The sequence below is a fragment of the Chanodichthys erythropterus genome, chromosome 21 (assembly GCF_024489055.1).
Source record: "Chanodichthys erythropterus isolate Z2021 chromosome 21, ASM2448905v1, whole genome shotgun sequence".
Classification (NCBI taxonomy): domain Eukaryota; kingdom Metazoa; phylum Chordata; class Actinopteri; order Cypriniformes; family Xenocyprididae; genus Chanodichthys; species Chanodichthys erythropterus.
The window spans coordinates 36,373,760-36,391,627 of NC_090241.1; the positions used below are offsets into that span (position 1 = coordinate 36,373,760).

The following is a 17,868-nucleotide window of genomic DNA, read 5'->3' on the forward strand; positions in this document are numbered from 1 at the left end:
TTGTCATTCACACTCAATTAATTCTGTAGTTAATTTTCAACTAGCTGGACTGCTCTAATTTATGAATCTGCTCAAAAAAAGCCAGAATCTTCTCAGTAAAAATTTTGAAAATTTATGACAGGGAAAAAAACATTGCGTGTGCGTGTGTGTGTTTTCTCAGGAGCCTGGAAACAGTCGACTGCCTCCTCACCTCATCGCTCTGGACTCATCTGTGTCTGGCTTTTTCGATGACATCGGATACCTGGACCTGTTACCGTCCCGACCATGTGACACCGTCTTTATCTTCTACATGAAAGCTGGACAGAAGAGCAGTCAAGAGGTGAAGTGCCCTGCTGTGACACTGCACAGCTGCTGAAGTGCATATACAAATGTGCATAAATCAGTACAACTAACAGAATATTAATGAGCTTGTGTGTGTAGATCTTGAGGAACGTGGAGTCATCAGCGAACGTGCAACCACACTTCCTGGAGCTGCTGCTGTCTCTGGGATGGCCGGTGGAGGTCGGGCAGCATCCGGGATGGACGGGCAGTGTGTTCACCAGCTGGACCATCAACACATCCAATGGTGCTGAAACACCAGGTACACACACACACACACACACACACACACATTTCCTATCTTTATAGATGTAATCAACCAATGTAACAAGTCAACGTGATTATTTGAAAACAATCTTTTTATGATCGGATTATAAGGATAAAACGTTAAATAATTGTGTTGCTCACAATGTGGAATTATGTAGCAGCTGATAAGGTGTTTGTTTTTGTGCAGATGATTCAGTGACGCTGGGCGACACCGGCGGTGGTGTGTTTAACGGAGAGAAGCGGGTGCTTTACTATGCAGACGCTCTGACGGAAATCGCGTTTGTCGTACCGTCTCTCAGCGACTCATCTGGTAAACTTCTCTGTTTCTACACTACGCCGTTCTGTAATTTATTGCTGTATTCAAGCACTTTCAAGTTTGATTATGTTTGCGGCTGTGCAAAAAGTGTCTTTTCTGTCACATGCTGCTATGGACTCTTAATGCCGTATTGATTTCTCCATTAGTCTAATGCGTTTAACCCGTTTAATGAATTAATATTGATTTATTTAATATGACAAATGTTCATTTCTCTCCTAATGCAGCGGAGTCATCCGAGCACAGCTTCCCCACGGCAGACTCGGACTCTCAGATGGAGCTGTTACCCAGTTTACTGAAACAGCCCAACCTCACGCTGGAGCTCTTCCCCAACCACTCCGACAACATGGGACCCGCGCAACGGGTAACTTCTCATCTCATTCTCAGACCTCTGAGCCTTTAAATCACTTCAGTAATGAGGCACTTACTGGTTAAACGGTTTCAGCTGGCCAGTCTGTGGTGTCTGTCAGGAGTTATCGAGCAATAAAACACACGAGACAGGGGTGGCGAACTTCATTCATCTTGTTTTCTCATTCACTCTCACTCAAAAGTAGGAGAAAGGGGGTGGGAGAAGAAAATCAACACAAATTGAAATTGAAATTGAAATTATGGTAAGAAAAAAGGTCTAAGCCACCAGGAGCCCAATTTAGGAAAAAGTAGGGAAAAGATAAAGGCATGTATGCAGCTATCACTCATCTCATTATAGTAATATGCATATAATAAAATAGGCTAATTTTATCACTTGTGTTATGCTATGTTGCTTGCTATGTTATTATGCACATATAGCAACAATATTGCTTTTTCTGTCCAACTACCTTACATAATCAGAGTAAAATGTGATTTTGTAACATAATATAACTTTTTTTTAAATGTAATATCACTCACTTTATTAATATTTTACTGTAAAGTTGTGCAGTTTTGGGCGAATTAATGTTTTTTTATTATTATTTATTTGCCTCAATTTGTAATAATTTAAATATATACATTTTATATAAAATTTCAAAATTTCATTCATGATGATTGTTGGTTTAGTGGACAATTGCTGCCATCTACTGGAAAACAAACCCTTTTAAAATTAAAATAACATGAATTTTTCAACTACAGCCACTAGATGGCTGCAGAGGATTACTCAATGACTTTTCTTTTAGATTTGTTTAGACATTATTATTATAACAATAAAATGACTCTCTTTCAAAGTTTAGGAATTTTTTGTACTATATCCTTTTTTGTGTGTTTTGCAATTGTCACAATATTACACACTGTAAAATTAAATGAGTTGTTTTAAAACGAGCAAAATAATGTTATTTCAACCTGAAAACAAGATTATCACTATATTTTGACTTATTTTTTTCTGAAAACAAGACAATGATTTTTACTTGTCTAGAAAATGCTTCTTGATTTAGATTTTTTCTGAGTCTCGTTTCCAGTCCAAATATCAAAAAATTCTTAAGTAAGAAAAGCATTTTTTGCATTGCAGTCAAACCTGAACATGTTGTGTGTTACGAGTGTGTGTTTTCATTTGTTCTCCATCCGAGATGTTAAGGTGTCACTCCTCCATTTCTGTGTGTTCTTCATTGTAGCTGATTTTCCTTTTTTGAAAAATTATGTAAAAGTGAGCAAACTGTGTAGTCTACGGAAGAGGATTAGGGCCAAGCAATAATAAAAAATAAAACCATCTCGAGATTAAAGTTGTTAAATTTCGAGAAAAAAGTCTAAATAAAATGTTGAGAATTAACTCATTAAATTAAGAGAAAAAGTTGAGATAAAATGTTGAGAATAAAGTCATTAAATTACGAGAAAAAAGTTGTTAGATTATGAGAAAAAAAGTCGTTAAATTATGAGAACAAATTCGTAATTTAACGAATTTGTTCTTGAAATTTAATGACTTTTTTCTTATAATTAATGTTTATTCTCAACAATTTATCTCGACTTTTCTCAATTTAAAATTTTTCTTGTAATTTAACGAATTTGTTCTCGTAATTTAACGACTTTTTTTCTCGTAATTTAATGACTGTATTCTCAACATTTTCTCAACTTTTTTCTCATAATTTAACGACTTTTTTCTTATAATTAATGAGTTTATTCTCAACAATTTATCTCAACTTTTTTCACGAAATGTAACATTTTTCTCGTAATTTAACGAATTTGTTCTCGTAATTTAACTTTTTTTTCTCGTAATTTAATGACTTTATTCTCAACATTTTTTTTACTTTTTTCTCGTAATTTAACGACTTTTTTCTTATAATTAATGAGTTTATTCTCAACATTTTATCTTGACTTTTTTCTCGAAATTTAACAAATTTGTTCTCGTAATTTAATTAGTTTATTCTCAACAATTTATCTCGACTTTTTTCTCGAAATTTAACATTTTTCTCGTAATTTAATGACTTTATTCTCAACATTTTCTCGACTTTTATCGTAATTTAACATTTTTCTCGTAATTTAACGAATTTGTTCTCATAATTTAGCGACTTTTTTCTCCTCGTAATTTAGTGACTTTATTCTCAACATTTTATCTCAAATTTTTTCTCGAAATTTAACGAGTTTATTCTCAACATTTTATGTAGACTTTTTTCTTGAAATTTAACGACTTTTTTTCTCGTAATTTAACAACTTTTTTTTCTTGTAATTTAATGACTTTATTTTCAACATTTTATTTCAACTTATTTCTCAAAATTTAAGAACTTTAATCTCGAGACGGTTTTAATTTTTTATTATGGCTGGGCCCTAATCCTTTTCCGTAGTAGTCTCACCCATTCATCTCTGTGGCCTTGTTTACTCCTGGTATTAAGATGCATTTTGGTCGATCAGATCACAAGTGGACGACGCTAAATACAACTGGTGTAAAACGTTCTGAGGTTTTTCACTTTTGACCACTTCCAGAGATAGTCGAAAACGCATTCGACCGGATTGCTTTCGTAGTATACATGCTCATGTCACGCTTACGCCACAAAAGACCGCTTATGATGCTGAAAATTCAGATTTGATCACAGGAATAAATTACTACATATTCTCATAGAAAACAGATATTTGAATTGGTAACAATATTTCACAATATTACTGTTTTTACTGTATTTTAGATCAAATAAATGCAGCCTTGGTGAGCATAAGAGACTTCTTTCAAACACAAAAAAAAAATCGTAATTATTCCAAACTTTTGAGCGTTAGTGTTTAATGTTTATTTCTTACGGTCAGTCCCCTACAGTGAAAAGCAAGAAGTTGCCGCCCGGCAGGACGATACCGCCATTGGGACCGGATACAAAAGTGTTGGTCGTGTGGGTTGAGCGATATGATGACATAGGTAAAATGTTCACCACATCTCCATATTCATTGAAATTCCCTGATTTTCATTTACAGCAACAGTGAAAAATAAACCTATAAATGATGTATATATGTAAAACAGTGATTATTAGTCTTTCTTTGAAACAATTTTCACTCAACTGCAAGTAAATTTCACAAGTAATTACAAAGTAAACCTACACCAAATTTTTTCAGTGTTGTCCTTTTTCTCGCAGAAAACTTTCCTGTGTCGGAGTTACTGGTGGAGACGAGCACCGGGGTGGAGACGGCCGTCAATAGCAGTGCTTCCAGGTAATAAACAGTCCGTAAGATTGATTTCCGTCCCTGACATGATCTCATTCGCCCTCACATGTGTTCTCTTTCAGGTCCAGCTCCTCAGAGAAGGACGTTCCCATAGTTTTCATCCATCCGCTGAAGACCGGTCTGTTCCGGATCAAACTACATGGTGCTATGGGCAAATTCAACATGGTCATTCCTCTAGTGGACAACATGGTGGTTAGCAGGAGATCACTGGGTATGTGTTTGTGTCTGTGTGTCTGAGTCCCATGGGTGAATGGTGAAGTCTGGAATCATGAATTTGTCATTCTCTCGCCCTCTCCAGGATTCCTGGTGCGACAGACTGTTATAAACGCATGTCGGAGGAAACGTCTCGAAAGTGACTCTTACAGCCCGCCACACGTGCGGCGGAAACAGAAAATCGCAGAAATCGTGAACCGCTATCGTAACAAACAGCTAGAGCCTGAGTTTTACACCTCGCTGTTCATGGAGGTCGGTGAGACGAGCCTCAACCCATAAACAAACACGCAGACGAACGCAAACGAAGGTGGAATTAATCTGCACTCGAGTTGGTGGTTTTGGGGAATTACGTTTTTAACGTTGATTGGCCAAATACTTGCTCAACTTAACCTCTACACGATCAGTGCCCACCTGACAGGATGATTATTGTTTAGTATCTTAAAACGGAGCCTGTATTTCTCCTGTGAATCTCACACAAACTGTCAAGGTTACATTTCACCCCCAAAATAAATTATATTCGTGCAAAATATATATTCCTATATTTTGCATAAAGAAAATAAGCCTGTTTTTAGTGGGTTTTTTTGTTAATTACATTTGTATTATGATTTTTGGGACATTAAAGCTAATTTTCCCCCAAATTCACATTGCATTTTTTTTGTTTTGTTTTTTTTTTGGTTATAATAAATTACTTATAAATAAATAATAATTTAAATAGAATAATTTTCATTATTCTCAAATGTGATTCTCATTACACTAATACCATAAAAACACTGTAGTGCAATTATTTTATTTTATTTAAATTGGCATAATAAAAAGCAGTACAACAAATGCCACCATGATTTATAAACACTTTGAAATGTAAATAATGAATCATTTTTCTTTGCACATTAAACTAAGTTTTTTGCATTGTGTCATTTTAATATCAAATGTAAAAAACAATCTTAACTCCTAAAAACAGGCTTTATTTTTCTTCAAACAAAATATAATTTATTTTTGGAGAGAAATTTGACTCTCATGAGATTCACCCCGTTACTGTACTTCACAATGAGTGACGTTTTATTTGATCATGTTTATTATTTGAAGGACTGCCACAGTAAGAACGTCCTCATGTGAAGCCGTTTCCTGTAGAAGCACTATTGAAATGAACACTAATCTCCAGCAGCCAATGATGTGATGCCAGTAGCTTCCTTCCTGCACACGTCATCTTCATCTTCAGATCATTCTTCATCATGTCCTTCAGTGCGCTCACCTCAGCACTGCTTGCTTTCTTTCCGAGAATTTTGTCTGCAGATGATGGGGAATGTATGGAAGCTTGTTTCCACCACAGAATAAAAAATAAAAATGTAATTGCAACTTTTTATCTCACAATTATGACTTATAAACTCGTTATATCTCACAATTGCGAGAAAAAAGTCAGAATCTTGAGATATATAAAAAGTCAGCGTGCAATTGACTTTTTTTTCATAATTACGATTTTTTTTTTATCGCAATTACAATTATATATCTCACAATTCTGAGAAAAAAGTCAGAATTGCAAGATATGTTAAACATGTCAGTTGACAATTCTGACGTTTTCTTGCAGTTGCGAGTTTTTGTTACAATTCAGACTTTATAACTCAGATTACAAGGAAGAAGTCAAAATTGTCAGCTGACTTTTTATAAAACACAATTCTGACTATTTTTCTCTTAATTCCATTTTTATCTCACAATCCTGAGAAAAACTGCAAGATATAAACTCGCAATTGTGAGAAAAAGTCAGAATTGTAAGATATAAACTAACAAATGCATTAAAAAAAGTCAAAATTGTTTTTTGACTTTTCCAAAATTTTTGACGTTTCCAAAATTGTTTTTTGACTCTTGCAATTGCGAGTTTATATCTTACAATTTGGATTTTATAACTCATAATTACAATGAAAAAGTCAAAATTGTCAGCTGACTTCGGCAATTCAGACGTTTTTCTCTCAATTACGAGTTTATATCCTGAGGGAAAAATACTGTGAGACATAAACTCACAATTGCAAGAAAAAAAGTCAGAATTGCAATATATTAAAAAAAAGTCAGCTGACAATTGACTTTTTCTTGCAATTGCAAATTTATATGATACAATTCAGACTGTATAACTCAATTACAAGGAAAAAGTCAAAATTGTCAGCTGACTTTTTGCTCACAATTACAAGTTTATATCTCACAATCCTGAGGAAAAAAGCTGGGATGTATAAACTGAGATAAAAAGTTGAATTTTTTTTTTTTTATTATTATCATTCAGTGGCGCTTTAATAGGATTGACTGAGAAACACCTATTCGGTCATGTGTCCGAGGACCACGGGGGGCTTGACATTTTGATGCCGTAAACTGCCAAAAGCAAAGAAACTATGAAGTACATAGTGATTTTCGGCGGACAGATCCTTATTGGCTATTGATGCGACTTTACTTTGACCCATAATGCATTTCAGTCGAAAGACATTATAAGGGCTTATCATTTATTTATTTCTCTCTTTTACTTAATGCTTTTCACATATTTTCCCCCACCTTTCCATACCAGGTTTCATTTATTCAGCGTTTTTATCTTCAAATCAAGCTGAATTTGTTCACTTTAGCAATTCTAGAAAGCACTTTTAGATACAAAATATTCCCGTTTCCATCCTCATTCAGGTTGGCTTGTATTTATTTTATTCTGTTTTCATTATAAAAATGCCTTTATGTACGGTGATCACCTCTCGTGTCATAGAATAATGAGGCGTCACCCAAACACAACGCCAGTTTTGATCTCCGGTTATTCATGATAACAATTCTGGAAGAGAATTACACGTCCCGTTTTTGTGCTCAGAAGCTCCCTATTAACACGTTTCTTTTTGTAAGAACAAACTGTAATGACCCACATCCAGCGCACAGGATGGTTGCTCGACGGCGTCTCTTTTTCCGTGTGTAAATATTGGCGGCATGGACTTTGTATAAAGTTTGACTTTCTATGTAAATATGCGGGTGTGAAGTTCTGCTCACTCATCTTATACTATTGATTAGGGACGGCACAACGGATGAACGCTTGTTTGTATTTATGCCATCATCATATACGTGTCCAAAAGAAACATTGGATATTGAATGTAACACATGTAATGAAATAAAGATTTTAATTAAATTCTTATCATATAATGACTGTGAATGCTTTACTGTGAGTGTGTGAGCAATTCATTATCTCTGAATGTTTGCCGATTTGAGAAGAAAAATGTTTCATTAATTTTTTCTCCTGGACAAAAGTTGCGTATGGCAGCTTGGTAATGCTGTTATCTTGTGAAGGAGATAAAACCACGTTATTACCCAACAGTCATCTTCACAGCAAAATCCCCAGAGTTAAATCAGCTCTGCTCAGAGTACATATGGTCCGCCTCTATATAGAGTTAAAATAACACTGAAGCAGAGTTAAAGTTAATGAGATAATTAGTGATGATTGAGCATTAGTGATGAACGCCTGCTGTTAACAAGCAGAATCACTGAAATCTCTCAAGATTATCTCATTAACTTTAACTGTGCTTCAGTGGTATTTTAACTCTACATAGAGAGAGACCATATGTTTTCTGAGCAAAGCTGATTTAATGACGTTTGCATGAATAGAATACAAAATAGTGCTTGAAAATGAAGTCGGGCTTTTGTTCTTATTCAACAAAAGGTCAGTGAATGAACCTGCAGAAAATGTTGACATCCTCAGTAGGTTAATCTACAAAATATGAGTTTAATTTGGCATGATGTTTGTAGTAAATGAAATAACTGCAACACTGATAAAAAGTTAACTGTCACCCCCTTTTATAGCACAAACGCCTCCATTGTAGTCTTGAGTTTTCTTCCGGGAATGAACACATCACAATATTCCTCATTTAAATAATTCATATGCAGAATAAAGGGGTGGGATGAGAGGTAGAGTTGTCAGGGTTCCCACTCATCCTGGAAAACCTTGAAAACCTGGAAAATCGATGACAAATTTTCCTGGAAAACACATGGAAAATTAGACAAAATGTAAAATGTCTTGGAAAATCTTGTAGTTGTCCTGGAAAATTATTTTTTTTTTTAAAGTTCTTGGGTTTTTCTTTAGAGACCAAAGAGCTGAAATATGATAAAATGAGCCAAAAAGAGATTTATCTCAGACTGAAAGGTCAAAAATTATTAAATCCTCCCAAGAAGGATATGCAATATTAATGCAATACTAGAAATTACAGTTAAGGCATGATCATTGGACAGCAAAATTGCTCAGTGAAGAATTAAGTGTGAAACCATCAGAAACCCTTTAGTTTTCAGCGCCACCATTTTCCAGAACTGCACCAACCTGGAGTCTCCAGAAGTGCGAGGTGTCAGGATCTCAGAGACTTAGATTAGGTAAAAAATAATAAAAATGCCCCCCATTTAAGAATCACAGGCTTTATAGACCGATTGAGAGTGACTCTTGAAGGACCAGCACCACGTCCTCTTGAACCTCTGTTTGAAGAATTTATATGTTTTATTTATCTGAATCTAGCTGTAAGTTGTTAGTTTATGTTTAGTCTATCTCTTACCCTGAGAAGTCCACCTTGCAAAGATAATGATCTTCCAAAACTTACTGCCAAAAAAATAGATGTGTGCATCAGTAGTTAAGTGACAATAAACTATGACAATGACAATAAACTGGAATCTTGTTTCTGCCACTGAATAATAAATAAAAAAAGTCTATTTTTTTTACAATTGCGAGTTTACATAATTGTGATTTAAGCTCGCAATTGCATGAGTTTATTTCACTCTATTCTGATCTTTTTTTTTTTTGCAATTATAATTTTTTTCTGACATTGGACAGTTTATATCTTGCGATTCTTCTTTTCTTAGAATTGTGAGATATAAACTTCCAATTGCAAGAAAAGTCAGAATTGCGAGTTTATATCACGCAATTCTGACTTTATATCTTGCAATTGCGAATATCAAAGCACAATTATGTAAACTCGCAATTGCAAGGAGAAAAAAAAGTCAGAATAGCGAGATAAAAAGTAAAAGTTGCAATTACCTTTTTTTTTTTACGGAAACAATCTTCCATAGTCATAATGTATGATTAAGAGCTCATATTAAAAACTGATTTTATAGTTAAGTCATGGCAATAAACCTTTTAAAGACTTCGAGAGCAATTTATTACTTTAGGGCGTAATCCCAGTCTTTTATTCCCATTGTTGTAAAATTGATGCTGAAATGATTGCTGAAAAAGAGTGGGAACCCTGGTTGTGTGTCATCAGCATAGCAGTGAGGAAAAAACATATTTCTGAATGACAGATCCTAGTTTTGACATGTAGATAAAGAAGAGAAGCGGTCCAAGCACCGAGCCCTGAGGTACTCCAGTAGCTAGATGTTGCTTAGACACCTCACCCCTCCATGACACCCTGAAGGACTTGAACCACTGAAGTGCCGTTTCTGAGATGCCCTTTTTTAGATTAGGAACTAAAAAGTAAAAACATTCTAAAATATGTAGAATAAAGGGGCGGGGCCTGGTTGAGTTGGTTAGTAGTGTGTTGAAACTGGCTGTTATGGTAAGGGGCGGGACATTTCCCAAACACCAATCACAACACACTGCTCCAGCCGACCAATCAGAGCACATTGTGCTTTTCAGAAGGAGGGGCTTCATAGAGAGCGTTACTGACAGACTGGGAAGAGAGGAGCTGCAACAATGGAGAATATGAGGAAAATAATCAACATTCAATCTAGTAGAGCCCAAAAACAACATCAAGACTTTGTAAAAGAGCATTTATGTTTGTCCAACAAACCTAATACATGTTATTCCAAGGAACATGTCATTTTTAATTCCTTTTAAAAGGTAATCACTATTTTGCACCTTTTTTATGGATAGTGCATGTGAACATACAGAACTGTGGAGATACTCCGTTCTTGCCGTACGTCAGTGTGTTGTAGATGAAGGCGCTCAAGAGGTCTGTATGTTACAGCAGGAGGATTTATTCAAGGTCTCCGGCACTAGAAACACTCAAGTGTAGTGTAGAGAAACGGGGTCACAGGTGCCGCAGTCAGATGTGCGTTTGGCCCACATAACAGCTCTGGTCCATTGTCTCCTTTCACAGTGTGCTAGAGAAATACTGCCATGAGACTGTAATTCTCAGAGAACTGATATTATTAATTGAATACAGAACTTGTTTAAGATGTCACTGTCATCAAAAAAGATTATTATTCAATTTGCTGCAAGCAGAGTTGGAAGCGCCTCATCTTCCTAATGTTGTATTAGGCAAATCTGCAGGATTGGACAGTCTGTGAAGTTTAAATGATCATCAATCTCAACTCCAAGGTTCCTGGCTGTCTTATGGTTGACTAAGTGTTGGGTTGGCTGAGACCACAAGCAGTTTGCAAGGTTGAGTTTAAGGTGGTGGTCCTTCATCCAGCAAGAAATGTCTGTCAGGCAGGCTGAGATGCGATCAGTTACCGTCGGATCGTTTGGCTGGAATGAGAGGAAGGGTTGTGTGTCATCAGCATAGGAAAAACCATGTTTCTGAATCCTAGTGACATGCAGATAAAGAAGAGAAACGGTCCAAGCACCGAGCCCTGAGGCACTCCGGTGGCTAGATATTGTGACATAGACACCTCATTCCTCTACGAAACCCTGAAGGACCTACCCGAGTGTGTTTCCTGATATACCCTGCTATAGATTGGGAATTAAAAAGTAAAAAGATTATAAAAATTAAGATTAAGGATTATATAAATTCAAAGAATTTTCAACACAATAATAAGGCAAAACATACAGGTGAAGAGGGTGAAAATTTAAACTAATAGATGTCACAATAATTTCTCAAAATTGATTAATAACAGTTCATTAAGAACATAGATCTGAACATTGGATGAAACCATGTTCAGAAAAATAAATCAGGCAAATAATATATGAATAGATGAATCACCTTTAAAGTACTAATAGAGCACCTTTAGAGGTAAATAATGTGCAAAAGTGGACCTTTGTGAGAGCTTTTGTACCTTTTTATTCTGAAAGTGTGTAAAACCGTAAAGCCCAAACTCTAAAGTTTGGTGCATATAAAGCTGATGGAGATTCAGAGAAATCGGTTGCACATTCATTTCACGTAAGATTTCGCTCTAAGCTCTGCGGTCTGTTTCCATCCATCGCAGTGGATCTCGTGTCGAGGGGCATCACTAAACCCGTCGATCTTCAGACGTCACCTTCAGCAGCTCAGGTGGAGGTCGAGCTCCTCAGTCTGAACCATTTGTAAAAGCGCAATCATGTAGGCGACCCGTGAACCCTGCGTGCCTCATTAATCAATGGAGATTAATGAGAACTAGCAGAGGACACGGCTTTGTTGATTATAACAAGAGAATTTTAGTTTTGTTGCATTGCTTGCTGTGTTTGATTTTGGATCAAAGAGTATATTGTATGCAGAAATAACTCACTAACAGCCATGATGAGATTAGACTGACTGTGAAACACAGAAATTGTTGTTGGGGTTTATATGATCATATGGTCTTTTTTTTTTACTTATCTCTTGCAAATGTCCTGTCTAATTGAATGGTTTTAAAGGGGGAGCTGCATGGTGAATAAGTTTGGTTGGATGGAACAATTTTTGCGCAATATTTTGCATCCTCCAAACTGTCAGAAAAAGCCAAAATAATCATCAAAAGAATTAAAAAGTTCATTTTTGAGCAAAAAATATGTTAATATACAAATTCACATAGCTATATAAATTTCACTGGAATATGGCATAAAACATTTGAGAATTAAGCAGTTTCCATCCATTTTGTTTTTCTGAAACGTTTTAGTTGGACGTTAATCTAACACTTTATTACTATTTGTTTCAGAATGTTCAGAGAACATTCAAAAGTATTTTGAACATTTAGAAAACATTCAGAAAGTATTTTCTTGTAAAATGTACTCCAGTATTCTTTATTCACAACTTTGAAAACCATTTTTAAGGTTCTTTCCTAAACATGATCAGCGTTCTGAAAGAGATCTGGAGAGATGTGGCAGCATTATCTGTTCTGGAGCTTCATCTTCAGCAGATGGAGGATCAGCTTCAGCGTTTCTGTGCTGTTTGGTGTTTGGAGATATTGGAGAGCCGCGTGGAAAGAAACGCCAACGGTTCAGTTGTGCAGAAGAGAAGAAAAGACTTTCCATTTTTGGTTCGTCTTTTATATTTCTATTGACTTTTCAACCTTCAAAACCTCTGATTGTACTAATGTCGTTTGTTAAACTATCTTATACTTGACTGTAGGAGGTTTAAATGGTCACCATTTCGTTTTTTTACCATTTTAATAATAATTTTTTTGGGTGATTGTTTTCAAGCATTGGAGCGCATTGACTTGGATTGTATTTATGGACAAACTACAGATCCCTGTTTTCAGATTCTTAGAGTTTTTTAGGACATTTTGTCCTAAAAGTTTTTAAAAGCATACTAATTTTGTGTGATGACGATTTCACTTTTGATGTAATATTCAAAATTGTGCACATTGTAAAAAAATAATACGATGACAACATGTTTTCACATTATACTCATCAAAATAAGTTAAATCAATGTTTTTGTTATACAAGATTCAACTCATTTTTAAGTTGAAATGACTTACAGCCAAGTTGATTGTACTTAATCTAAGGCAGTGACTTTTTTTACAGTGCATATTTATGCAAATTACAAACATCTTGTTATTCATAAGTTTGCATGGGTTAAGTCACAATATTTTCTTATTTTTGTGTATTTTAAACCAACATTAATATTTTATGCATTTATTTTTAATTAAAGGTTTGCTTCATTTTTTTTTTCATGACTTCTAAATCATGATGTCATGAAAACATGTTTTTACATTACTTTAACTCATCAAAATAAGCAATTATCCTTATTTTTGTAAGATTCAACTCATTTATTAAAGTCAGTTTAGTATAATTTAAGTTGATTGTACTTAATTTAAGGCAGCAACTTTTTTACGGTGCATATTTTTGCATGGGGTAGCATGGGTTAAGTCACAATATTTTCTTGTTTTTGTGTATTTTAAAACGACATTCAAATTAAATAAATATAATAAATAAAAATAATTTTTTTTAATTAAATGTTTGCCTAGGGATTACATTTGACTGTAGGCGACTTAACTGGTCAATAATTCCAATATTTTTATCATTTGAATCACTCTTTTAGTGATAGTTCATATATATATATATATATATATATGTTAGATTTATTTCCCATGACTTTCCCGGGTCTAAATCACACTTTTAAAATTCCATATTGTCCAAGATCATGATATCCCTGGTTAAAAATGGTTTAAGGGAACAAATTAAAATATGATTTCAGCTTTACTGTACATCTATATTTTTATCTGCTTGTTTTGTCTTATTTTAAATCATTTAAACCTACTGTTTGATGTAGATCAGTGTTTAAAGGCAACATGAAATCCACACTATTTACAATCTTAATTCATAAACCTGCTCTTACTATAAATGATTCATCAGTGACGCTATTCTAAATAAAATGCTCGCTTTATCAAAATATCATATCTGAAATACTTTCCTTTTCAGCTCTCAACAAAGCCATCTCTGTAAATATACAGTACGTGTGTTTTATTTCATGTGTCCATCAGCAGTGTCAGGCTATGATTAATATTATATGTTTTCCATCATCAGAAGCGCTGTTACAGGATGATGGCGATGAACACGCACAACCTGAACGGACTCATTGTTAGATGAGATGTTGTCATGGCAACACAAACCAGAAGAGAAGCATAACACGTCTCCACCTGACAAACACGCTCTATTGATGAATTCTTTACAGCACTTCTTCTGATAATTAAGGTTTTCTTTATGTTCCTCTATAGTGCTGACCAGAAAACAGATGTTTGTAGTATTTGTTGTCCATCTTATATTTAATTTAGTGATTTTTAGGCTTTCTCTCAAGGGGAAAAGGTGAAATAACACATTGATTCACACTGCACTCAGGCCTTGATCAATAATACATCCATCCATCAATAGAGTTCATATCCAACCATCTGCATCAGTACAGTGACGGAGAGGTTTGATCTGGATGTGTTTACACTGCAGACAAGAGCCAGATAGTGTATATATAGTTTTTATGCGTTCATGCATGCGAATTTTGCTGAAAATCGAGCCCATGATCTTGGCACCGCTAGATGGTGCACAAAAATGAACAAAAAGTGTGCGTGTGTGTGTGTGTGTAGTATAGCCTAGGGAAATTGAAATTTTTACCCTTTGTTCAAATATTTAAAAAAAATGTGTTAAATATGTTGTAATCATTTTGCATAGTTGTGCTTGGAGTCGATTGTTTTGTTTGTGATAACGCAATTAAACATGACAAATTGTGCGATATAATTTTGTCCAAGCTGTCATACAGAATAATTATGAACACATGCAAAAACGACCAAATATTAATATTAAATATTTGATTATGTTGTATTCAATGTTTGCTTTTTCCTGTCAGCTTTTATATATATAAAATTTGGCAAAAAAACAAATGCATATATATATATATATATATAGCCGAGATACAACTATTTGAAAATCTGGAAACTGATGGTACAAAAAAATCAAAATATTGAGAAAATCGCCTTTAAAGTTGTCCAAATGAAGCGCATATCCACTCACAAAAATACATTTTTGATATATTTATGGTAGGAAATTTAAAAAATATCTTCATGGAACATCTTTACTTTACTTAATATCCAAATGATATTTGGCATAAAAGAAAAATCGATCATTTTGACTCACTTGCTACAAATATACCTGTGTGACTTATGACTGGTTTTGTGTTTATGAATGGTTAAAACAGTTTTAAAAAGTCATATATTCTCATATTTACTTTTCTTTCTTTTTTTTTTTTTTTTTTTAATGTTTGAGAAGTATTAATGTTAAAGTTTTGCTGTTTTTATCTGACTTTTTATTTGTTTTTTCATAGTGTGATTTTTGTCAACTTGAATATAACGATCATACTCATTCATTTTAACGTATGTCAAGGGTTAAAATGCTCTGAAAGCATCATAAGATCTTTTCTGAATATCTTTGCAAAAAAATTATGTATTTTCTTGTTTTCCATTACAAATATCTAGAAATTCTTAAATCAAGATAGATTTACTGGAAAACCAAAATCACTTCAGATATTAAAGTTTTGTTTATTGAAAAAAATCATCAAAATTAAGTGAGTATATGCTTAAAATAATAATAGAAAAAAATTGTTTTCATGTTTTAAGCACAAACTCACTTAATTTTGATCAGTTTGTCAGTAAACACCACTTAATCTTCAGTCATTTAGCATCTGCAGTAAATGCTGTAAACAGAGTCTCGCTCCGAGTGTCGGCTCCGGCAGGTGTGATGTGTGTCGATGCATCTGAGATTGCTCTTGATTTGATTAGCAGGGTCTGGAGCAGCTCTCGTGTGTCCCAGGAGACATTGCTGCTGTCTGGAAACAAACACACGAGGAGCTTCAGTATGACGAGCACGCAGCGGGAGGAGTCTGGATCTACAGGCTCGTGATGGAGGGCTGGTGGAGGGCTTGATGTGTTTCTTTGTGCTGTGGATGGGTTTTTAAGTAGGGTTATCTGGTTACTCCTTTAACATCTGCAGATTATGCTTATGCGAGACCTCAAACACTCGACACTAGAGTCTGATCATGACTCGCCTGTGATGAGCTTTGATTTCACCATAATTCACTCTATTAACTCAGTCGGTTATAATTCTTCTACAAAGGAAATGTCATCTGATGCACTACAGCCCTGGTGTAAGATGTTCCTTTAACCCTAAAACACAATGAAATACATAATTCAAAATATAAAATATTGAAAATTCACAGTTCATCAGGCCCTGTTTTTACAGCCGTGTGAGAGGAAACTTCTCAATAGGAACCAATTCAATTAAATACAATTAAATAATAAAAGATCCTACCTACTGAAATATCCTTTAAAACAACCTAAACTGCTCAATGAACACTATAAACAATGCTGGGTTGAAAATGGACAAACCCAGCAATTGGGTCATGTAGTAATTTTTAATCAATATTTGAGTTCAAGGTGCAATATGTAATATTTTTGCAGTAAAATATCCAAAAACCACTAGGCCAGTTAGAATATACCAAATGTTTGCAACTATTTGTAAATCGTGAGAAAATTGCAATTCTAACCAAGGCTCCGTGTGAGGAGTTGCCTGTCAATGGCGTCACCCTCGGTTTCCGGTTTTATTTTGTAGAAACCATGGAAACACCAAAGACACTTATATTACATGTTTACAAGGCAAAAACTGTTTTGATATATTTATAGACAGAAAATAAATTGTTATATAGCTTAACACATTTAGTCTTATTGTTTAAATCTAATTTTCTTGATTTTTTTTTTTTTTTTGCTTTACCATGCCTCAGAGAAAAACACTATTTTGTGAAGTAGCTAACATAGCATAATCAGATGCAGCTTTATTTTTACAGCATTTTCTCCATCATACAATACGTTTTAAAATTAATTGCATGCCATTTATCAACACAAGCCATCCAGAATTTAATATGATAATCTAAAATCGATCTATCTTACTGCAGTGTGTAACAGTGTCTCACAGCAGCCGCACAGAGTTACGTTATAACATCATTTTCAACACTCTCAAATGTGTCTAATATGATAAACAGAGCTGCGTTTCCTCATACTCATGACCGGAAAAGCGGCGCCGGCGACTGTGTCATAATAAAAGTCCCGCTGCTCGTGAGGCGTGTGTTGATCAATCGCTCCAGCACCTCGTTCAGCTCCACAACACTCGCTCCTGCTCTGCTTCACACTACAGTAACGTTAATAAACACATCCATGAACATGATTTCTTCCCGAGTCCAATCGCGATTATTTTCCATCGGCTGTGATGTGAAGATCACATGTCCCAAGATTCCACGCTCAAACTTGGCGTCATCAAGCTACGCCTTTGTTTTTAATAGGCTTCTAGCGACCTCTAGCGGACAGAAAATATTACGTATTGCACCAGCAGGTTGGGCAAACATTTAACCCAACCGCTGGGTTTGTCAATTTTCAACCCAACATTTTTTTAGACATTAGAGATGGTTTGAGATGAGCGCTTGGTGACCAGTTAAGTAATACTCTAAAAAATGTTGGGTTAAAAATGCACAAACCCAGAGATTGGGTTATGTTTGCCAAACCTGCTGGGAAGTTTTATTTAACTC

At 34.9% G+C, this 17,868-nt stretch overlaps 1 protein-coding gene across 4 annotated transcripts in view; it reads left to right on the forward strand.

The window, feature by feature from the left end:
* Positions 1 to 7,864, forward strand: part of ralgapb (Ral GTPase activating protein non-catalytic subunit beta) — a 41,335-nt gene extending 33,471 nt beyond the window's left edge. For 2 of the 4 annotated variants that reach the window (XM_067372756.1, XM_067372757.1), the window contains exons 25-32: positions 161 to 319; positions 421 to 580; positions 773 to 895; positions 1,126 to 1,262; positions 4,094 to 4,199; positions 4,414 to 4,489; positions 4,564 to 4,712; positions 4,800 to 7,864. In XM_067372756.1, the coding sequence (XP_067228857.1) occupies positions 161 to 319; positions 421 to 580; positions 773 to 895; positions 1,126 to 1,262; positions 4,094 to 4,199; positions 4,414 to 4,489; positions 4,564 to 4,712; positions 4,800 to 4,993 (1,104 nt within the window). In that variant the 3' untranslated portion in view covers positions 4,994 to 7,864. The remainder of the gene's footprint in view (positions 1 to 160; positions 320 to 420; positions 581 to 772; positions 896 to 1,125; positions 1,263 to 4,093; positions 4,200 to 4,413; positions 4,490 to 4,563; positions 4,713 to 4,799) is intronic. The other 2 variants (XM_067372758.1, XM_067372759.1) reach the window with 1 other exon arrangement.
* Positions 7,865 to 17,868: the final 10,004 nt, after the last annotated feature.